The 21432-nt window shown below is 33.8% G+C and overlaps 1 protein-coding gene across 2 annotated transcripts; it reads left to right on the plus strand.

The window, feature by feature from the left end:
• The first annotated feature begins 1544 nt into the window (after positions 1-1544).
• On the plus strand, positions 1545-15164 carry LOC128995378 (phosphatidylserine decarboxylase proenzyme, mitochondrial-like). 2 transcript variants are annotated; one of them, XM_054420387.1, is made up of 7 exons: positions 1545-1727; positions 5778-5941; positions 6684-6917; positions 7768-8236; positions 10529-10689; positions 11998-12222; positions 13070-15164. In XM_054420387.1, the coding sequence occupies exons 1-6, from the start codon at positions 1628-1630 to the stop codon at positions 12205-12207; spliced, it is 1338 nt and encodes a 445-aa protein (XP_054276362.1). In that variant the 5' UTR covers positions 1545-1627; the 3' UTR covers positions 12208-12222; positions 13070-15164. The 2 variants fall into 2 exon arrangements, with proteins under 2 accessions (XP_054276362.1, XP_054276363.1); XM_054420388.1 differs by lacking the exon at positions 1545-1727 and adding an exon at positions 1796-2022.
• Positions 15165-21432: the final 6268 nt, after the last annotated feature.

Raw genomic sequence — 21432 nt, forward strand, 5'->3', positions numbered from 1 at the left:
GATTACATAATCTTTGCTTTAACTAATATAAACAAAATCGGTTCTTTCATTGGGATTTTGATGGCCTGTGGGTAAAGCCAGAGGACTTTTATTACAGCAATTAGTGAAAACGGCGTCTACACAAAAAATACTTCTTTTTTACAATTCGTTTGTAAAAATCCGTCTATTATTAACGGAGGAGTAATGTTTCGTAGAATAATAACCCACACGTATTATAAGGATAGCAAGTATTTGTCCAAATAAAACATGTGCCTAAAAACCGTAGGCCCCTATATAAAATAAAAATCTACTTATAACATAAACATTGTGTCTACAAATTTGTAAAAAGTGTGATTGAAACTTTTTGTCGTACGAATTACATAACGTAGAATCGAATGTATTTTATGATAATCTAACAACACAGAACGGAATATCAGTGTTTCGTGTTATTGTGGAATGCCAATAAAAGACAAACACAATTTGTTTATTTACTGTTGCGCCTGCAACATTGTGATAACAGCCTCCACGCACTGCTGTTGTGATATTGCATTCAACAATTGTAGGTGCATCACAAAGTTTAATAATTTCATATTTGGTACGTATGAACGTATGGTACAGCTACTGTAGATATAAACAGAAAAATAAATTGTCTTGAACTCGAGATAAAAAAACACATTAAATAATGTATTTTGTGGCGTGATTGTGTAACTTACTTCGGATTGTACATTTAAAAATCTGATAATACTTTGAAGTGAGATTTACAGTTATACTATAGACAAGAACAAACCTCGTTTTAGACCAGATCAAAGGAAAATCTCAAGAGTAACACCATAGATAAAACATACTCCCTTAGTAGATTTCTCATCCTTATGGATCAGCATAGACAATTTTATTGTTAGTTCTGTCCGGTGTACGTAGGGGTCGTGTTTTGTTTACAATTTGTTCCTGTTATTTCAGTATCTAAAACCTCGTTTAACCAAATAAAACGATCTAATCATAAACAATAACTCTTCCCCCAGTTATATAACCAAACAGTAAACCACAAATCATTAAATTAACTTTAAAATAATATAAACAAAATTTAGTCGACACGAATGATCAGTGTTACCAGACATGAACTAGATACTAAAACGAGCTTCAAATTTTATTATGGGATGAGAAGACTGCTTGTGGTGGTTATTATAAGCCCAAGCTCAATACCAAAAAAGTCAAAGGAACAAAGCCAAACAAAACCTACAGAAAGCACAAACTACACTATAGGGCCAAACCCATAGTGTAGTTTGTGCTTTCTGTAGGTCGTTACTGTAAGTTATGTAGGTTACTTTACTGACCAGATTTGACCTTTTGTAAAATGGTGTTCTTACAAAGAAAAGAGAACTCTAACGCTACAAACCATAGAGTTTAGCTAGAAACATATTATAATCAATGATCATTGAACCCTTACATCAACGTGAACAATTAAGGCTTCATGGTTGCAAAACTAACGGCGTTATATGCAGAAAAATTAGAGAAAAGAACACCATCTCATCGGTTCAGCTGTTCACGTTACCGACCGATTAGCTGTCACTTCACTAGCCAACCGACCCCATCATCTAAACAAATGATGTTTATTTAAGATAAAATTGTGAATACTGTAGTTCAAAATTAAATGTTTGAAATGACTAAATTTGCTACATTGTTTGTCCTTCAGTGTTATCGTTCGTCACTTATAAGGCCATATAATCAGTGCCTCCGGAGTTTGCACCAAGGTTAGTTACTTTGAGGTTAGAAGACATACAATCCTCTAGTTGAAAATTAAATTAGTTGATTAGGCTTTATTACTTTGCAGTGTCAATGAAAAATCTGAAGGAAGAGGTTATCGCCCCAGCTTCTTATCAGCTTTTTTGGAGCTGAGGAGTTGGGTTGATAACGTCTTGATTGTTCTTTTTCGTGTTCTCTGTGGTCACAGAATGATGTTGGAAGTAGTTCTGGTGATCAGCCCAATTTTTACTCTGTTTATTTCCTTCTATTCAAGAAGGATCCCAAACCTTTGTTGGAGTAAAGGTAAATAATCAAATCTTACTCTTTTTTTGAGTTTTTTCTTCTTTTTCCCTAATTGTTTAAATTTTACTATTAGGCCCAAATGTACAAATTCCTTAGGCATAACTTTGCCATCCCTCAAACCTAAAACTCCTCGTTACTGGTAAGTTAGGCTAAGCGTTATAATCTTTTTGTAGAAGCCATAACTTATTTGCATTTTAATGCTGGCATTAACAGGATCATTTAATAGTTTATATCAATTTCATTTTTTTATATTTATGTTTCAATTACTGGTACTGATTTAAATTCTTTTAGGCTAAATATTATATTTAGTTTGCTACTTAAGTGAAATTGTTATGTCATTGTATGGGTTTAAGTTCATCTTTGGCTCTTTAAAATTTTGTTTGGTGACATCTCACTAGGCTAGATTTATTTTTAAATATGTACCCCAACTTAGGCCCTTTGTATAGGCCATGGCCCCCACTTTCGATTGTGGGCTCTGTAACCAGAATCGAGCTTGGGATCTCTTCCACTATGTTCGCGTAGTATGCTATGGTACCGTAATTGGCAATTTTTCCACCATTTACAATTTTTTCCAATGTAGGTAAGTAAGGAATAGGCCTACTTACTTAATTGAGACAATCAAATCAATAAAAAAACTGTATTTGCTAAAAAGCAAATCATCCACTTTTATTTTAACCTACTGAAAGTAAATTTCCATTTTGTGTTTGATTTCTTGTACTGACCAGGAATAAAATTCAGGTTATAAAAATAGTAAGATTATGACTAACTTGGGAGCTAAACAATTAACATGTTTTTGGCATGTTTAATACTCTGACTAGTGTATTTTATGTTCCTCAATATCGAGCAATTGCAAAGTACCTTATTTGTCAGGAGTAATTTAATAGCGAATAACAGTACCGTAATAATGCCCGATTAGTAAAAGAGTCAAGTCAAAGATTATGCAACTAATGGAAATACTCACAATGTACATAACAGTTCGATATAATGAACATTTTTTTAAATATTGTATTATTTTTCAAAAGTAAACGCGAAAAATACTGGTCGGATTGGGCTGAAATTTGGCATGATGATAGCTCACATTCCCGATTAACATATAGGCATATTCTTATTTCAAAAATCCTTTCGGGGTCCGCCCCAGTGGCTCTGGAGTTTCCCATCCCATGTTAACCTTATGCGAAATGAAATTATTGAATCTTAACAGCTGTTTCAATTAAACAAGTTGGTTCTGTTCTGTGATGTTCAATAGCATTAAAGTTACAAGGATTACCAACAGGGTGCAGCAATAGCACTATTATTTCTTTTACATTTATGACAACAGCTAATTTGCAACCAAAAGGTGAGTGAGCGTAGCGAACGAACTTCAACCTGGAGGCGAGTGAGCGTAGCGAACGAGCTAACCTGAAGGCAAGTGAGCGTAGCGAACGAGCTAACCTGAAGGAAAGTGAGCGCAGCGAACGAGCTCCAACCTAAAGGTGAGTGAGCGTAGCGAACGAACTTCAACCAGGACGTGATTGAGCCATGCAAACGAGATCATCTTGAAAATTAAGAAGTTAAACGGGGCAAAGCCCGCGGGTTACAGCTAGTAGATGATAATAAACCTTACTTTGATATGGTATGATATTGGTATGATGGTCTATAGCCGGGTTTACACGATGCCAGTTGGTGAGACAATTGTCAGAAGACAACTGGCTAGCATGAAATTATTAGCTTTGTGTAAATACTTTTTCTGAATAGTTATATATACAGCTCTTGCAGGCTAATTGCCTTGCCGACTGCCCTGATATTGAGTTGTCTCCGGGAGTAGGCTGAGGACAATGAGCTGGGCCCAGTGAGGCCCCCCACCCTTCGAAAACCCAGTTGTCGTGACAATTGGCGCTGTGTAAACAGTGTAGGCCAATGTTTATTTAATACAGTAGTAAACATAGTGAATACAGTACTGTACATTACAGTAGAAACAATTACGGTGCGAAAGTATACAATAAATAACTACTGTACTGTGTGGCTGTGTTCAATGAGGCGTTCGGATTAGTTCAGATTAAGGGGGTTCGGATAAAAGAGGTTCTACTGTAACTATATTTAGGCTAAGTATTTTAATTTTAATTCTATGATCTGTTGTAAAATATTCTTCAATACATAAACAAAAATTAAACATAACTAGACCCTGTGGCCAGTGTTGCACCAGCCCCACCCTTGTGGGGGCCATGATATAGGCCAAACAAGAACAATGCTCAATCTAATAAAATATCTTACCACTTATGTGTAAAATTTAACTAGTAAATCAAATTTGTTCAGTCACACCCCCATAAACCATATACTTAAAATGTTCGTCATGACGAGAAACCTTACGCAAAACTATCAATTATTTCATAAATTGCCCTTTAAGGTCGTAATTCCTTTCTAATGGGAACTTTCCATATAACTTACCTAATGTTAAAAATACCTCAGCTGTACTTATTTGTTTGTTATCCTTTCAATCTATTAATCAGGTGTGATTATTTGTTTGTATATAACTGTATTCTGTTTTGTTTATTTCAGCTTAACTTAACCAAACAAGTTTTATTAATACTTATGAAGTCACCGTGGTGAAGCCGTGGGTAACAGATAGTTTTAAATAAGTGCAGTAGGCAAATTAAAAAAATATTGTAAACTTAGGCTATTTCTTAAAATACAAGTTATTTCTTCTAAATTTATTTGTAAATATTTTGAAAAATATGGCATTTGAGATAGGCTAGATTCTTCAATTTAAAACAATTTAATAATAATTTTTTAATTTACTAACTGAATGATTCTTCCTCAGCTCTTAACAAAGCTACAAGTGATAACTTAATCTATTTTCTTTTTATCTTATATCAATTTATAAAATGATAAGTGTAGACATCAATGAGTGATAAGACTCTAAACAGTTTTAATTTTTAACCTGACCTGTTAGTTCCCATTGAAAATATTGTTGTAAGATTATAATTTTATAGGATCTTTAGTCAGTCTATGGGGAGTTTTAACTTCAGTCTTGATAACTTAGATGGGAGTTCAGTAAGCCTAAGTAGGAAATTACTAATTGCTCTTTATTTTGGTAAGTTTACATTCAGTTTTGTTCTATTTGTTTTAATATTCTAACATGGTTTGTTTCAAGTAGGATCCTAAGTGGCTAGAAATATTTATAATACGTTTAAACAAATCCAAGTAATTTTTAAGATTTAAGCTACCCAGAGTGAGATAAATAATTGTTAAGAACCATCGTAATAGTTTAGAATGTTTTTATTAATATTCTTTACCTACCATACATTTTCCTTGAAAAATTTAGCTTGAAAAATAATTGGTTTATTTCATATTAGTGATTGTGACCCCTGTCCCCCCCTACATTACCTGTGTATCCCCCTGTGTCCCTGTGATCCCTATATTACAGTTTCTTATTGTTACAATTAAAATTCTTAGTGATTAAAACATACACAGTCAGACTTGATTTTTCAACCTTTTTCAAGTTTTACTATGTTTATCGGTACCGTAGCTAAGTTATAGTACAATGTAGGGCATATTTTAAGTAGCCTATCACATGTTGCCGTCCGGGATACTAAAAAGTTCTAAATATACAGATAACAAGTTCGGTTTTTTCATTGCTCTACTTTTCCATAATTTGTAACGATGACAAATAAATAAATATGATAAATAAATATGATAAATAATGTTAAATCAGCTTCCGCTTAGTTTCTAAGTACTAGGACGTAAGGTGAACTAAGCGATTCCTTCTTTTGCCGCAGAACATGGGCAAAACACCAAGCTAGTCCACAGGAGATGGCGCAGATTTTGGCACAGTTGGGTCCCGATCTCCACCGGCGTCGGAGTCTCGGTGCTGGCTGTGCTACAATGGCGCAGACTACAGAGAGATAACGAGTACCCAGAACCTCTCGTCAAGGAATTTCAGGTGAGATGTGCCTCGTGTTTGTACCAAGGTTGATTTTCTCTTAGTTTATACCTGTAATCTCAAAGAGCTTGGAAAATGGACCTCTACTCTTCCATAATCTTAATCTGTCTCAAGTCTTTCCTTCTAATCTAACTCTTATTGTTTGTCATGTTAGCTTTTCCTTGTGCTTAATTTTTTAATGAAATTCAAACACATAAAATTGGAATCCAGTTCCACTCTTCTTTCAGCTGAAACAAAGCACCAATTAAAATCAAAACTTAGAAACAACTTAGCAGAACATTGTTTAAGTTCACCTTTGGACCTTAAAAGTCCTTTTGGGTGACATCTAACTAGGCTAGTATTATTTTAAGAAGGCCTTTTCTACATAGGCCAGACAAAATGTTTGAAACTGGTAAAAAATATCTCAGCTGTATGAAGGAACAATCATCGTCTGGTTCAAACCAGCAACCTTCAAATTTGAAAGTGAACACTGTAACCACTCAGCTACCCAGACAATAAAGGTGTTCATGGGACAGAGTTGTGAAATCTGTTAATATCCAAAGTTATCATCCACATTGTTTGTTTGGTCTTCTTGAAGGATCAGTAGTAGCCTACTTCTTTATTCTTGTTTCGTGTCCTTCACAATACTATTTTGCTACCTGAAAAGATAGAATCATGTTAGTCAGTTTCTGTTAACAAATAAATAAAAGTATTACACACAAGATAGACTATGAAATAGTAAGTAATAACCAACCTGTTACAGATTACCTGTTACCGATCTCTACCGTTGCGTCTGTGGTCTCGTACGTGGGGTTGGTTGTGTAACTGTCATGTTCCGCTGACGTTGCGCTCCTACGTTTACGGCCTCTACTCGTCCATGTACGGCGTTAATCTTGACGAGATGGCAGGAGATCTCTCAGACTATCCGAGCCTTGGACAGTTCTTCACCCGTCAACTGAAAGACGGAACAAGACCTATTGACCCTGTTGACTGCATTGTAAGTCTAATTCAATTTTTGCATTATTCATTTTAAAACTCCATCAGATCTGAAGTTAAAATGTGCATTTTTGATGTTTCAGAAATACTAGATTGTTGTTCAAACCTTTTAATAAAAAAAAAATAACAGCAGATATAGATTTAGTCATTGGGGTAAAAGCTTACTACAGGAGAGATACTCTGCGTAGCCCTCCTGCTTTTATAAAATAGTTAGGCCTAATACAAAAATATGTACTTTAGGTTTTTCTAGGGGATAGCAGGCTTACCTGAATGGGAAAGAGTCCTAACTGGCACCAGAAACACAAAACTTCACTATATACACAAACATTAGACCTACACTAAACACAAAATATTAAAATATTTCACTATCACCGACAGCATTTCAACTAAAGAAGCTATGTGTTTATGAGAAAGTTGATTTCTTTTGTTGAAATCCTAATAACCTGGGCCCTTGTGCTCTATGTTTCATTCTCAATATGTACAGTACTGTACTGGTACTTGATTTGATAGGCCTACAATGTTTTTTTCCAGCAAAAGGATTTTTCTGTAGGATTGAATGAGGTACAGCCGATAGATTTTGTGGGTTATTGTACATCATTAAATTAATGGGTTAATTTGCTTAATTGGGTTGTATACTTATACAATTTAAATAGAAACAAGTTGGAAAAAAATTAAAAAAGGAAGGGTTTTTGTGTGTGTGTGATGCACCTGTCAATCTACTTATTATTTCAGGGTTGAATTTAATAAATTATCGAATTGCCTGCAGTACTTAATTTCTGCACATTTATTTCTGAATTGCCAAACTTTACCGTGAATTAAGTTTCTAAAACTGTTGTGTTTTACATTTCCAGGTGTCTCCAGCTGACGGCAAAGTCCTCAACAGTGGCAGAATAACTTCTTGCCACGTAGAACAAGTGAAAGGAGTAACATACAACCTTCAAACTTTTCTCGGCCCACCTACCTGGAAGACTGCTAACTCAACACGAAGTATCAACCGCTCGAATACCAAATTCACAGAAGCGACCCATCTAGCGAGGACTGACGAGAACGACAATGAACTCGTCAAAAGTAAAATCAACGTTGATAATTATATTATTCCCGAAACGTTTTGGGGGGGAGTGGATGTGGTGAAGTATCTGTTCAAAGCCCAGCAAGAGCAAGAAGAATGTATCAAGGATGTGTGGGATGATTATAAATCACAACTTTTATCAAACCCTGAGAACGTTCTGTATCAAGCGGTCGTGTACCTAGCGCCCGGAGATTATCATCGGTTCCATTCTCCAGTCAACTGGAAAGTCAACTTCAGGAGGCATTTCCAAGGTAAACTTCTTTGAATAATGTTGATTAGTTTAGAACTTGCTCTTATATTTTTAAACTTCATTGCGATTGATGATTATTTTAATTTTAGATGCTAACTGATTTGACTACACATTACATTTTGGGAGATAAGGAAACTCCTCTTGTTTTTAAAAGACCATTTAGCCTATGTACATTTACCTAATCACTCTATCTAACCTAAACTTCCTAATATTTTTTATTCTTTTATTTTTTTTCCACATATAGATTGACAAATACCAATGAAATTAACTATATAATCAGTCTGTGCTTGGAGGTTAGCTAGTGTGGGAAAAGCCATAATACACTCATGGATGTGTTTGAACACTTAAGCACAAAGCTGTTCTCAATGTAAATGTTTTACCGCACTAACAAAATCTTTCTTAACCTCTCACATTTTCCTCAATTGTTCTTTAACTCTCCAAATATGCCTTCAATCAATCCAAATATTTTTCATGGTTTTGCTCCTAGCCTCCTTCCTACAGAATTTCTTTTCATCGCAATCATTTTGGATTCTATTCATTCTTTCTTCTTTAAAGTGCTTTGTCTATCCAATACATTTTCAACTTTTAAATTCATGAACTACATCTGGATCCTAATGAATAATCTTTTGAGTTGTCTTCTCCAACACCTTTCCCCATGAAGCCCGGGATAGATTTTCCTAAACGGTTAAATTTTCAAATATGATCAATTAATTTACTTTCTTCATTTTTATTTTTGTATGGTCGCCATTTTATTAAAAAGTATTAAAGTATTTTAACTTTGGAAATAATTTAACAAGGCTTTATAACATAAATTGACTTATTTTGTAAGTTAAAATTTTTGTTTGTGATAATAATCTTAAAGACAAAATTTATTGCACTCCTAAAAATACTTACTCGCAAGATTTAGCTGTTGCGTACCGGTATTTGAATTAAAAGAGAACTAAATGTTGCTACAATTATATCTAGTTATTTCCTTACTGAAGCCCCTGACTTATAACATTTGATGATTCCATCTTTGCCTTAACATCTAACAAAGATTTTTGCTGTATTACATAGTACTTTGTCAAATCATTTAAATGATAATGCTTAAAACTAGGTTAAGAGTACAAGGATTTTGGCATCTTTTACCCGTCACTTGTTTTAAAAATTGTTGAACAACTTCTTCTTCTTACTATTATTACTATTATGCAACATTACTTATGTATCACTTTATTTTGAATCACGTTTTTAATTAGGCCTATTTGAGATAATCGATCAATTTTTTCAGTGATGAAAGAATCCACAACCGTTCATTCATCCATGCTTCAAAACTAATTGACTTTTCTCAGTAATTTTTTACTCAAGTTACATTGAATGAGGAAGGTTTAAAGGTTATCAAAAACTGCTAATTTTGTGACTTTGCCTAGTGGTGCCACTGAGGCTGATTATCTCGTGTGGGAAAAGATAACCTTTTGGTTTAGGTTAATACTCTATGGACCCTTTCGATTGTTGGCTTAGAGAAATTTTTGAAGATGTCAATAACTTGGTTATTATTTATCCATTAGGGTAAGGTCGTGTTTGTTTTTGTTATGATGCACACATTGTAATCTTTTAGCCTAAATACATATTGTTATAGAAGTAATAACAATTTCAACTGTTTGAAGGACTACTTTGAAATCTGATTTTGTTATTATGGGACTGTCTTGCTGGGGTTTTGAAAAGAGAATCCGAGGAACACTTGACAAAAATATTGTCCTCAATGCTAATAAAATAAATGTTGGTAGACTTGTTTACAGCACAATAATATCCATTTTCTTTTTTTCCGTAGTGTAGCTTTCCTACACAAATTATCCATCCTCCCTTGATGAAGCGTAGCCTGTGGTAGACTGAAGATAACCTCAGATGAATTAAGATTCAAATAGTTTGATAACCTTACTTTTTCTCTATCTTAATTATTATATATTTTTTAAATATCCCATGAAAATTCTTATTTGTTGTCTACAAACGATTTTTTACTTACTTTTACATCTTTGTAAAAGTACGGCAAATGATTTGCCGTACTGATTAAAAAGTAGGCAGATTTTTAAATTCATAATTTGTGGGAACTTCAAAGATTGGCTAATTTAACTCTTTGTTCAATGGTTAAATTAAAACATATTTAAATTTATCTTAAACAAACTGTACTCGTGTAACCAATAATTATAAAAAATTAAGTGAGTTTAAACAAAAATTCATCAGAATTTCTGCGCTCCACCAGACCAGCTCGTACCCACGTAATTTTTACAAGCAGTACAATGATTTGATGTTGTTTCAGGAGAGTTGATGAGTGTAAATCCGCTAATCGCTGGCTGGCTGCCGGGGCTGTACAGTCTGAACGAGAGAGTCGTCTACGTTGGACAATGGAAACACGGCTTCTTCAGCATGACTGCGGTGGGAGCTACAAGCGTCGGCTCCGTCAAAGTCTACTCTGACAAGGTGAGTGTTAGAATCACCTTAAACAAAAAAGAAGCTTCATCAAAGAGGGACTTGGCCTACTTCAATATTTGTGCAGAAAAAATGTAAAGATAAACTAATAAAAGAACAGGTGTACTTCAATACTGATAGAACCCACTGAAATTTCCATTTCTGAAATATCCGGTACGAGTATTATTTTGAGGATGTAATTTTGATTCTCCAAATCGTCGGTTAGGCATGATGATGTCTGGTGTGACTCGTCAATAATAATGATTAGACTGGGACGGGTGGTGTCGTCCTGTAATCCAGCTACTAGGAGGTCACGAATTGTGGATATTTATAGGCATGCACTGTGGATGCGATACTCCCTGGTGTGAACGTCCGCACGGGTGAGTACTACGACTATCCACAGTACTATCCTGATAATTAGACCAACTCGTAATTACCAAGGCAAAAATGTGGTTCGGATTCGACTCTAAAACTGTAGGTCCCTTAGTTGCCATTAGCTGTATGGGCTATTAATTAACAGCTGTGTCTAAGGAATGTCGGCCTTAGTCACTAACAAGACTACAAGATCGCGCCACTCATCCTACACTCATCTCCATTCATACTTGGCTTAAAATACCTACTTTGTATGGTCGCCATTTCATAGAACAGTATTAACAGATCTCCCGTTACATATTTTATGTATATTTTCCTACCATTAAATGTCTATATTATCCGTATTACAGGGTATCTACGGGTCACAAAAATCATGGAAGTTGTGGAGAAGTCACTAATTTTACTAGAGAATCACAAAAATCACTGAAAAGTAACGGATTTTCATTTTAAGATCCCAAAAGACACAAAAAAGTCGGGCTTAACTGAAATATAGTTACCCAAACCTGTCTTTTGTTTTGCACTTGAATGATTAAATTCATATTACAGAATTAGAGAGCAAACATAATTTTGGAGCAGCAAATTGTTCCAAATCGTTTCAAATTGTTACGGCACAAAATATTGTATGCCCAACTATCTCATATTCAAGTCCCTAAAAAGTATTGTCTTATTGTCACCAAAGATGGTGCATTTTAACGACGCTCCCCTCCCCCCATAAAAAAAAACTGCAAACTGACTTATAAAAGGCACTGCAATTTAGTTTGATCAACCCTGTAGTAAGTTGAAGAGCAAAGACGTATTTATTAGGTCAGTATAAAGAAGGGTAATAGAACATAATTAATTCGTTTTAACAGACTGTTGCTAAATGAGACGATTCTCTAATCAAACCATAGTTAACCCAAAAAACTATATTTTTTTTATGTTCAACTCCGTTTAATTATTTCTTTTCAGACTCTTCAGACCAACACGTTCAGATGGAGGGATGGCAAACACAAAGACGTAGAGATGAACTGTTCATGGAGCAAGGGAGAACAGGTGGGAGAGTTCAGGATGGGATCTACTTTGGTGTTGGTGTTTGAAGCTCCAAGAGACTACAAGTTCAACTTGTGTCCCAACCAAACTGTGAGGGTTGGCGAACCTATGTCTGGCTGTAAAATATGAAGAGGTCTGAGAAAAGTAAGTAGAGTTTGTAAATGAGTTTTGGTTTGAATTGCGTTTTAAAATTAAAATACAAATATTAAAATATCAACAGCAGCTATCCCTTTGTTCTTCAGATTAAAATCCTGGCCTAGAGCCTTTCCTTGAACAAAACTATATAAATTTAAGTTTAAAACTATCTCAGTATGAAAATTACTGATTCGAGTAAATTGTCTCCAAGTGATATGTTTCGCCTAATTTTGTAGCTTTGTGGAAATATTATGAAATCACCTACCCTTCATTTGACGTTCCCATGTGCAGTACAGAGCTACCATAACATAAGCTATGTATTTCAAATTAGTATTTCACTGCACTATCCATCCTAAAACGCTCCTTATCCATAAACTTTTCTTACATTTATTTACTACAGTAGCCTACTATACAAAATTTGACCATACCATTCAAATGGCAGTTTCACAAACACTAGCCATCCTAAAAACACTAGGACCCGAGAAACGCAGATATTTTTTTGTACTTTTTTACTGCAATACTACTTTTTACCACGCCAAAATAAAAATACCAATTTGTGTAGTTTGCACAAACATTCTCATTGTTTTGTATGACAATAAAATTATGTTTCCAGTAATATTAATAGCACTCTTATCTTCCATAAAACGTGTACTGCACAGTGAACATGGAATAGAGTAAACAAAAGTATTATATTATGAAATGCAACAACCTCTAAAAGAGACATTTACTATATTTCTGTTTTATAATAACTTAGTTGAACCACAGTTTCAAATTGTCACTTAAACATTTACTTTGTTGTGTTAAGTTTGATGAGTTACAAACAGTCATATGACACGGATATGTTGTTTGTTTATAGGACTGGAATGTATTTTGAGACTAGACGGTGAGTGAGACTTCTTTATATTTATGACTCGTTGGTTTCGACTGGAGATCTCAATATTCGCCCCAAAGCTGTAGAACAGGTAGTTTACCAGTTTGAGTTTTCCCTTTCAAATATCAATGAGTGTGAAACCGAAAGTATTGTTTCAAGATGTAACATGAAAGCCTAAATCTTGCAAAATATCATACGTAGTAATCATATTATTCGCAAACACTGTTTTTATCAATAAAAAAAACATAATTATGGAAATTGAGTGTCAAAACATGTTAAAAGTCATTGTTTATAGAGAATTGTCAATGTTAAAATCATTCCATCATTACAGTTATAACCCTTTAGTGCCTTGTGAATAGTATATTAATTTGGATTTAAGTAATTAACTAATGAATAGTTTTGAAAGCAGTGTTATCTTTTAAGTTTGCTCAATATTGTGTAGGGTAATCTATCAGGGGATTGAGCTCATAATGATTTGGAAAATCTTTTCTGGTCATCTCCGGCTAACATAGTTTATAGTATAGTATATATTTAATAGAATCTAGAAACAGATGTTAGTTAAATGCTTTAGCTTGAGCCTAAAATCACAATCGTCTAAGTAATTTGTATTACATGTGATAAAATTCAGAACATATGCTTGCCGATTGAAGCAGAATGATTTATGTTTTTTTTTAAATATAAGTTTTCTTAAACAGAATACCTCGTTTTAACTGGACTTTGACGGACAAGTACTCTAGGTACAACAAATATGGATAATATACAATGGTTAGGCCTAATGGATAAATAAAGCAAAATAGGTCTACTGAAAGTTTCATTCAATTAATTAAACTAAGTGAGATGGAAAAAGTTGTTGACATACTAGAAGTTAACGCAAAACGTTTTCCACTTGCACATCCCTGTAGTTTTACGTTTCTTTGCGTAAACAAACAAAAACAATCAATATTAAGTGTATAAAAGTATTTACTCTGAATACTGCTAGTTTACTTTTGGTCCTATTGTAAAATCTTGAACGTGTTTTGATATACGTTTCCATCCGGTTTGAGCACTGATGTTGCGTAAAAAATGGTCGACGATTCAATCCTGAGAGAAGTCAGTAGCATTTTGATGGTCCGAAAATGGACCCAGCTGTCCTTGATTATTGCTATTTTAATAAATGGCAATAATGAAACAGCTGGTCTTAGTCAGTAACAAACACACAAGGCATCTCACATCATTCTAAACTCATCCTTCCTTCATATTTGGGTTAAAATACGCTTATGGATGGGATTCCCATCTCAGTTAGTAATAACCTAATATTTTGAATTTTAAAATATTACTTCATGGTGAATTTTATTTTACTTTTCGATCTTAATATCATAGTAAAATGGTTCACAAACACATTATTTGATGTTCAAACGGTTCTAAATTGGTTATAAAGTACACAAAGAGTAAACATCATAATGCACTGCATATTCTGAAAATAACTGACATTAAATTGCCTTCAGCTGATCTATAAGAATGATAAATCTGTTGTGGTGTTAAATCTATGATAACGGTTAGGTTTTGTAATATTCTCCCATTAAACCTCAGTCAGTCCTCCGTTTAAATATTAGGCTTTGAAGAAACTATACTTTGAATTTTACGTCTTGTTACATTATTATTATTGTCTGAATAAAACAAGGTATTCTGTAGAACGGCACTTAAAGGGTTAGTTTCTATCAGTGTGAATTCCAACAGTATTTCTGACTCGTGGTATACTAGACTAACAGTTCCTACTACGTTAGGTGGGTTAGTTAACCTCTGTGAGGCGATGAGTAACTTATTTTAAGATTTTATTAGAGACAAATCATAAAAATTGTGACAAAAATTCTTATCCGGTTTAAGAGTCTTAGTGGAAAAAACCCTAATTGGTTTCAACAATGTGGAATTTTTATACAGATATTTATAAATCAGTACCCTTGTATTAGTTTAAAATTAATTTAGTTATTGACGTATTTATAGGAATATTTTCCTATGTTTACACACTTTTATACAGATTGTAACTTATTGTGGTAAGACTGGTGCCATTTGAAAGAGAATGTGATATGATAAATAAAGTATATTGTACATTATAATTACTGTACTACTGTTATTTACCTTATTCTGCCTGGTATATTTGGTACAAAATTATAACATAACAAGTTTTTACCTTTAAAAAATTAGTTAAATCATAGAGTAGCCGACTTGAAATTTGTCCGTTTTGTACAAAGAACAGGTGTACCTTTTTTATGTAAGAAATATTCATCCCGATTAGAGTCATACCATTTGATTTGAGTGGTATTTTAGTTTATTTTTTGAAAATATAGTAAGATTTTCTTAACAAAACAAATTTATTAAAGTACTATATTACTTAACTTACATCACATGACTGACGATCCATTGCGACACAAAACTGAATTTATTATCAAGTTATGCACAAAAACAAAAGTTGTAATTTTTTCCCAGATTAAATTTGCATCTGCCATTAGTTTTATAAGGTGTTCTGTTTGGTTTTTCTTAAATCCATTAACAAAGGCCCTTTCTTTAATCAGTTTTTTTGTCGGGAGAATAAGTTTTTCTCGGACTAGTTTTCTAACAAGATATTCACCTTTGTTACTGATACTTTTAATTTCACTTTGTAACAATTTTAAAGTCTTAATGTAGCAATGAAAATATTTAACATATTGTGTGTATGCTTCTTCTTTATTGATTAATTTATTTAGAGTCCAGCTCAAGGAAATTAATTGTAATATAACTTTACACATATTTTTTGTTTTGGTTGTTGGAGTTTTTATGTAATTACCTCTTTTGGTTTAATGATTATTTTCATGACTATTTCGGTTATCCTTGCAATCATAAATACATGACTCATAAAATAAATCATATACCCTTACTGGTTTCTTGTGTTCATTATGAAGTTTTACACCATAATATTAATTATTTATATCCAGTATATTTTGTATTGTTCGAGTTGTAACTGTGGTCGGTAACCAATTAATCACATTTTTCAAGTGATGTAGCTACATTTCCAACTAAACTTCATGAATCATTTCCAACTATTATAACAAATCTCAGATTCTAAAGCAATTACAAATTAATTTTTAGAACGCATCAAACTAATGGGCAATCAAAATATCTCGTTTATATAAAAAAAATTTAATTCATTATGTTGTCTTTGTTGGAAGGTTTCCCATGTTATTCTGTGTTGCAGCATTGGTTGCACCCAATATTAATCACTTACTGTTACATGTAGAAAAGTTCCACTCACAACAACTCCACTGTCCTATTATGCTGAAGTCTCGTCCGTTTCCCCGTTCGGTTAGCCTTTATCTCAATCTGTTGTCTGTTGTTGTAGTAATATTTGTAAACCTTGTACTCCAACGAGACCTTACGACATATATTGTCCAACTGTTTACGGCTTGCAATAGTTTTGTTGACGAGTTCGTAGTAGTCTTGGAGTTCTTCAGGCGTCCATCTAAATCTCTTGGTGAGTTCTGCACCCGAGATTTTGTACTTGACAAAATGTGGTGTGCCGCTACTGATCACTGCTTGGCCGAGACGCAGAATTCCGCTGTGTGACCTCGGGTTTGCGATGCGTTCCGCAAGCTCCAAAAGCGCACTTATCATCTGGTTGATGGTGGTCAAGTATGTTCTCGGCCCGGCATGGGAGTCCCTCACTAACTGATTGAGTCTAATGTCCAACCGTTTGATAAGTCGTGCTAAATTTGTCATCAGTCCCGACTGAACAATGAAGAGGAGTATGACGATGGGTAGTTTCATTTATTTGAAGCTTGGAAAGGAACTTGCTAGTCTCTACATTGAAAATTGGTGATAGTTGACCTAATTTTTCAACCTAGTGATGTAATATGTTTACATCTAATCATGATATGAATGTTTGACATTTTGTTCTAAAACAACATTGAATGGTGATGTAAAATGTGTAGGAGTTTACAATTTTGAAATATTAAAACCTTAATGAGGTGTTCACTGTTTTCATGTTGATAAAAGTTAGCAATGCTCTTTTGTGAAAATTAAATACCATTTTTAAAGATGTACATGTTAAAAACTAACCAGCCTGTCATATAATTAGTCTTATTATAAATTAATTCTTGTTTCAAATTAACTGTCATTGTTATTTTTTTTAATAGAAGCAGTTTTTGTTTTTAAGTTTAAACACATTATACTTCCCTAATTGTGAGAAGAATAGTAATTTCTTTGATCTTGCATTGGATTCTTTGCATTTCTAAATTGTCTCTTCTTTTCCCATGTTAGTATCTCCTAAGTACTTAGGAATTTCTGAGCAAATTTTCTCGTAGGCTATTTGCTCCCATGGGATGAATTCAAAGGTTATTTATCCTTTTATTAATGAATCAAAATACCTCTGATAGGTTAAACTTATTCTTAATCTAAACCAACCTTTTAATAAAATAACATACAGTAAATCTAGACTTGAATGTGCTTTCTGTGAACATGTTCTCATTTATTGACGAAGCTTGGACCAAATTCTCTCTTCCTACCCAGGAAGCTTGTTTGTCATTTATCTTCATTTCACCAGTGTTATCTTTGTTTGAAGGTTCTATTACCTCTGTGAAATAACAGCTAGACTTGAAACTTTGAAGAGTGATAATAAATAGTTAAGTATAGAGACTATCAATGTTTGCACCAGTATGCGTGAACAAGACTAAGTTTTCATTTTTATACGGTATCAAAAGTCAAATATTTTGTAAAAACTGTGTAAATATATTTTCTCATCTGTAATCTATTTTATAGTAGTGGGTGTCTAGATAAATGGTAAACACAAATATACACAAAAATAAACAATATGTTTCAAATTCTTTACACTCTACGTATAAACACGTCAAAACGTCTTGAATTCCTTATAATGAAGATGGATTTGGATTGGTTCCAATCATCTTCAAGAAGAGAATTCACCATCTTGTAGCATATGTGTAAAAACAATCTTGCTTTATTACACACTTTATACAGTTGAACCTCGTTTGTACGAACCTCGATAAAACGAATTCCTCTATAAGACGAATTTTTTTTAATCCCCTTGACACTTTCATATAGGTCAATGCTAAAAACACCTCTATACAACGTAGTAATTAAGTTAAAAACCTCCATAAGACGAATTTGTTTGTGACATGGGCTAGGACTGATTTACCTCTATACAACGAATATTCTTAGCACAAAACCTCTACAAGACGAACGTGACCTCTATAAGACGAATTTATCATAATGTTAACCTCCATAGTACGAAGTTTTCAAAACAAACAGAAGCTTGTCTCAACATGAAACCCCCACCCATCCCTCCTCCTTCCTCAGTCATTGTTTGGAGAAACCTTGGAGCGAGGAGAAACCTCTATAAGAAGAATAACTGCAGCATTAAACCTCGATAAAACGACCCTCTTTATTAAGAATACCTCTATAGTACGAATTTTTCCCGTACCCCTTGAAATTCGTCTTATAGAGGTTAAACTGTAGCATTATTATTCCTATGCTTTACAATGCCTTCGGACATGCATTCTTCTGCCTAAGTTGCAAAAGTCCGTCTATAGGCTCAACATCAAGTAAGATCACTTTCGGTGGACATGGTCAGCTCAAAGATGACGGAGAGTGAAGATACGAGTATGTGGACTTCTTTGTCATGGTTTGTCCAAAGTATTCTTTGTATTTTACCAATAATTCAACATGGTCTGGGTTTTGGTCTAGTTGAACATAAACTGAGAGCTAGATACGGTGCAAGCCGTTGTGCAAGGCTAGTTGGAAAAAAATTCCATGTCTCTGTTCAACAAAGTGAAGGAGGTATTTTAATGGTTAGTCTGTTAAATAGAAGGCAAAATAAATCACTATTTTCTTATGCAATTGTTTGCAAAATACTTTTAGATAGTCGAATTCTCTGTGGTTACAATAATGCATACTGTACGAATAAAGAAATGATTTAATTTTATACAAACCCTGTTTCTTCTCCCCACAGTCAAGTTCATTTTCAGTCCGGAATCATTAACTTTTCTCTCACAACTTCAGCCAATTCCATTCGCAATTTTCTCGTGTTGTCGTAAAGTTCCCAAAACTGTCCGATTTGAGCAGTGTTGAACTTGTATTTCCTCTGTAATTCTTTATCTTCCACTTTCAACTTGAGGTATTCAGGCCTGTTCCTACTGATGAGTGCTTGTGCCAACGATGCAGGCCTCTTCTTAAACTGAATCAACGGCTTTTTTACCAACTTGATCAAATCTTTGATTACGTTGTTCAAAGCCTCCATTTCTAGCAGCATCATTTTCGGATCTCTCTTGTCTTCGGTCTTCAAGAAAGTGCAAACGCTTGAATCAAGTTGGCGGAAGAGGTTGCCTATCGTGAACTTTCCGAAGCCAAGTTGATGTGAATGACATTGGTTGAAAAAAATTGTACAACACAAAACTGTGAACTTTAGCATGGTTGTAAGAGAGTGTAAAGATTGACAAGAGTAATATCAATCGTTGTTTTGATTCTTTCATAAAATCTCTCTATTGAATGTCAATATTGTTGATAAGAAAGATTATAATCAGTATCTGGATCTCCCGGAATTGTTTAAGGTTACTATTTTGCCCATGTTACAAAATCCTCCTACATTTTCCTTTAAGCAAAAATGACACAATTTATCCAACCAATGAAGTTTTAGGTGTGATAATTGCTAATTGAAAGCTACCGGCAAAATACAGTCAAGAAGTTAAATATTTTCTATCTACAATAGTGAAGATTGTCTTGTCTGTTGTATTTTTATAAATCTAGGTTTTAGTAAATTCAAAAAACATTACCAGGCTTAAAATATTTATATGGTTGTAAACTACTCAGTACAATTTCTATGGGTTAAAATCAATTTAATTTTGGCTCAATTTTGACAAGCCATCTATTAGAAGAAAGGTTTCTTCTTTCCCAAATTATATTGGATAAACCCCAATCTGTAGGATTTGAATAAACTTTAGTAAACATTGGAAACCCTCAAAATGTCTGTTACTTTAAATAAACCATAAAAATAATGTTGTCTTGGAGGTAATTAATGATAACAGTACATAAAATAATTATACTTTTAATATCTTAATTTTTATTCACAAATACACATTTGAGAAGTACTAAATAACTTACTAACATTAATTCCCCTGTACAATAGTTTTTAAATCATAACTCGACTACACTGGAAACCCGAGAATATATTTTATATATTTATAATATTATGTAATTCATTGTGATTTTTACAGACTTCATTTTACGTCACGTTTCACTTTATACGTCATTGGTTTTTATGTCAACAACATGTTAGTTTTTCATTTAAACATTTTTTTAACATTTTATATTCATTTAAACTTTGTTATACATCAAATTGTTGTTAACCAAAGCCAGGCTACGTCTAACTTTAACAAATCATTCTTTATAAGCTACTTTACAAACTATATTCTCTAATTCTTTACACAAATCAAAGTTAAAGCATAATTATCTACACACTAATATCACAGTTGAAACTTCACCATTCATCACTTTGAAAGTTTTCCCCCAGAGGGAGTAATAAAGAAATTCCAAACATTAAAATATTCAAAGTTGAAATCTCTTGGTTTCTTTGAGAGTTGAGTTTTAAGTTGTAGAGCCCGGATTGGCCTCGGATTTATTGAAGAACCTGGAAAAAGCAGCACCCTTCAGAAGCATGTTAGTGTACATGAAGACATTGTAAACCTTCGACATCAAAAACATCGCATCCGAAACATCGGTTCTCACTTCGTTCACCTTGTCTTCATTCAACCCTACAGAAGACAATTTCTCCTTGATCGTATCAATATTTTTCGAAAGTTTCGGCATGTACATCTTGATTTTCTCTTGATTGAAACCAAATACTTTGAGTTTCTGTAGAAATCTTAACTTGTCAAATGAGAAATGCGGTAGAGTAATATTCTTGACGATTTTCAACCGCTCTAGAATACCTTTCACTTTGATCCAGTCTTTCAAATTGATCTTTTTGATGATTCGAATCACCTGAAGGATCAGTTGTTTGTATTTGTTGATGTAGTTCAACAGCTCTTGGTTGCCTTCTTTTTTGAATAGTGTTTGTACGATGGCTTTGTCCGCTACGTCTATGGCTAGTTGTAAAGTCGTGTCGTCAAAAGCGCTTACTTGAGAGACGATGTAGAGAATTACACAGATCGCTGGACACGCTCGCATAGCACTACCCTAGCCCAACCTCACTGTCAAAGTGGCCAGTTGTACAACTTGGATTAGTCATTAAGGTCGTGACGCAATGTATTACGCAATATCATGTTGTTGTTGGGTGGTTCGTGTGACAGATTTAGATCTCTTTAGACGATTGTCAATTATAATGCAAT

The sequence above is a fragment of the Macrosteles quadrilineatus genome, unplaced genomic scaffold (genome assembly GCF_028750875.1).
Source record: "Macrosteles quadrilineatus isolate MER2022 unplaced genomic scaffold, UCM_ALF_1.0 Scaffold_5__1_contigs__length_97177068, whole genome shotgun sequence".
In the NCBI taxonomy this organism is placed as follows: domain Eukaryota; kingdom Metazoa; phylum Arthropoda; class Insecta; order Hemiptera; family Cicadellidae; genus Macrosteles; species Macrosteles quadrilineatus.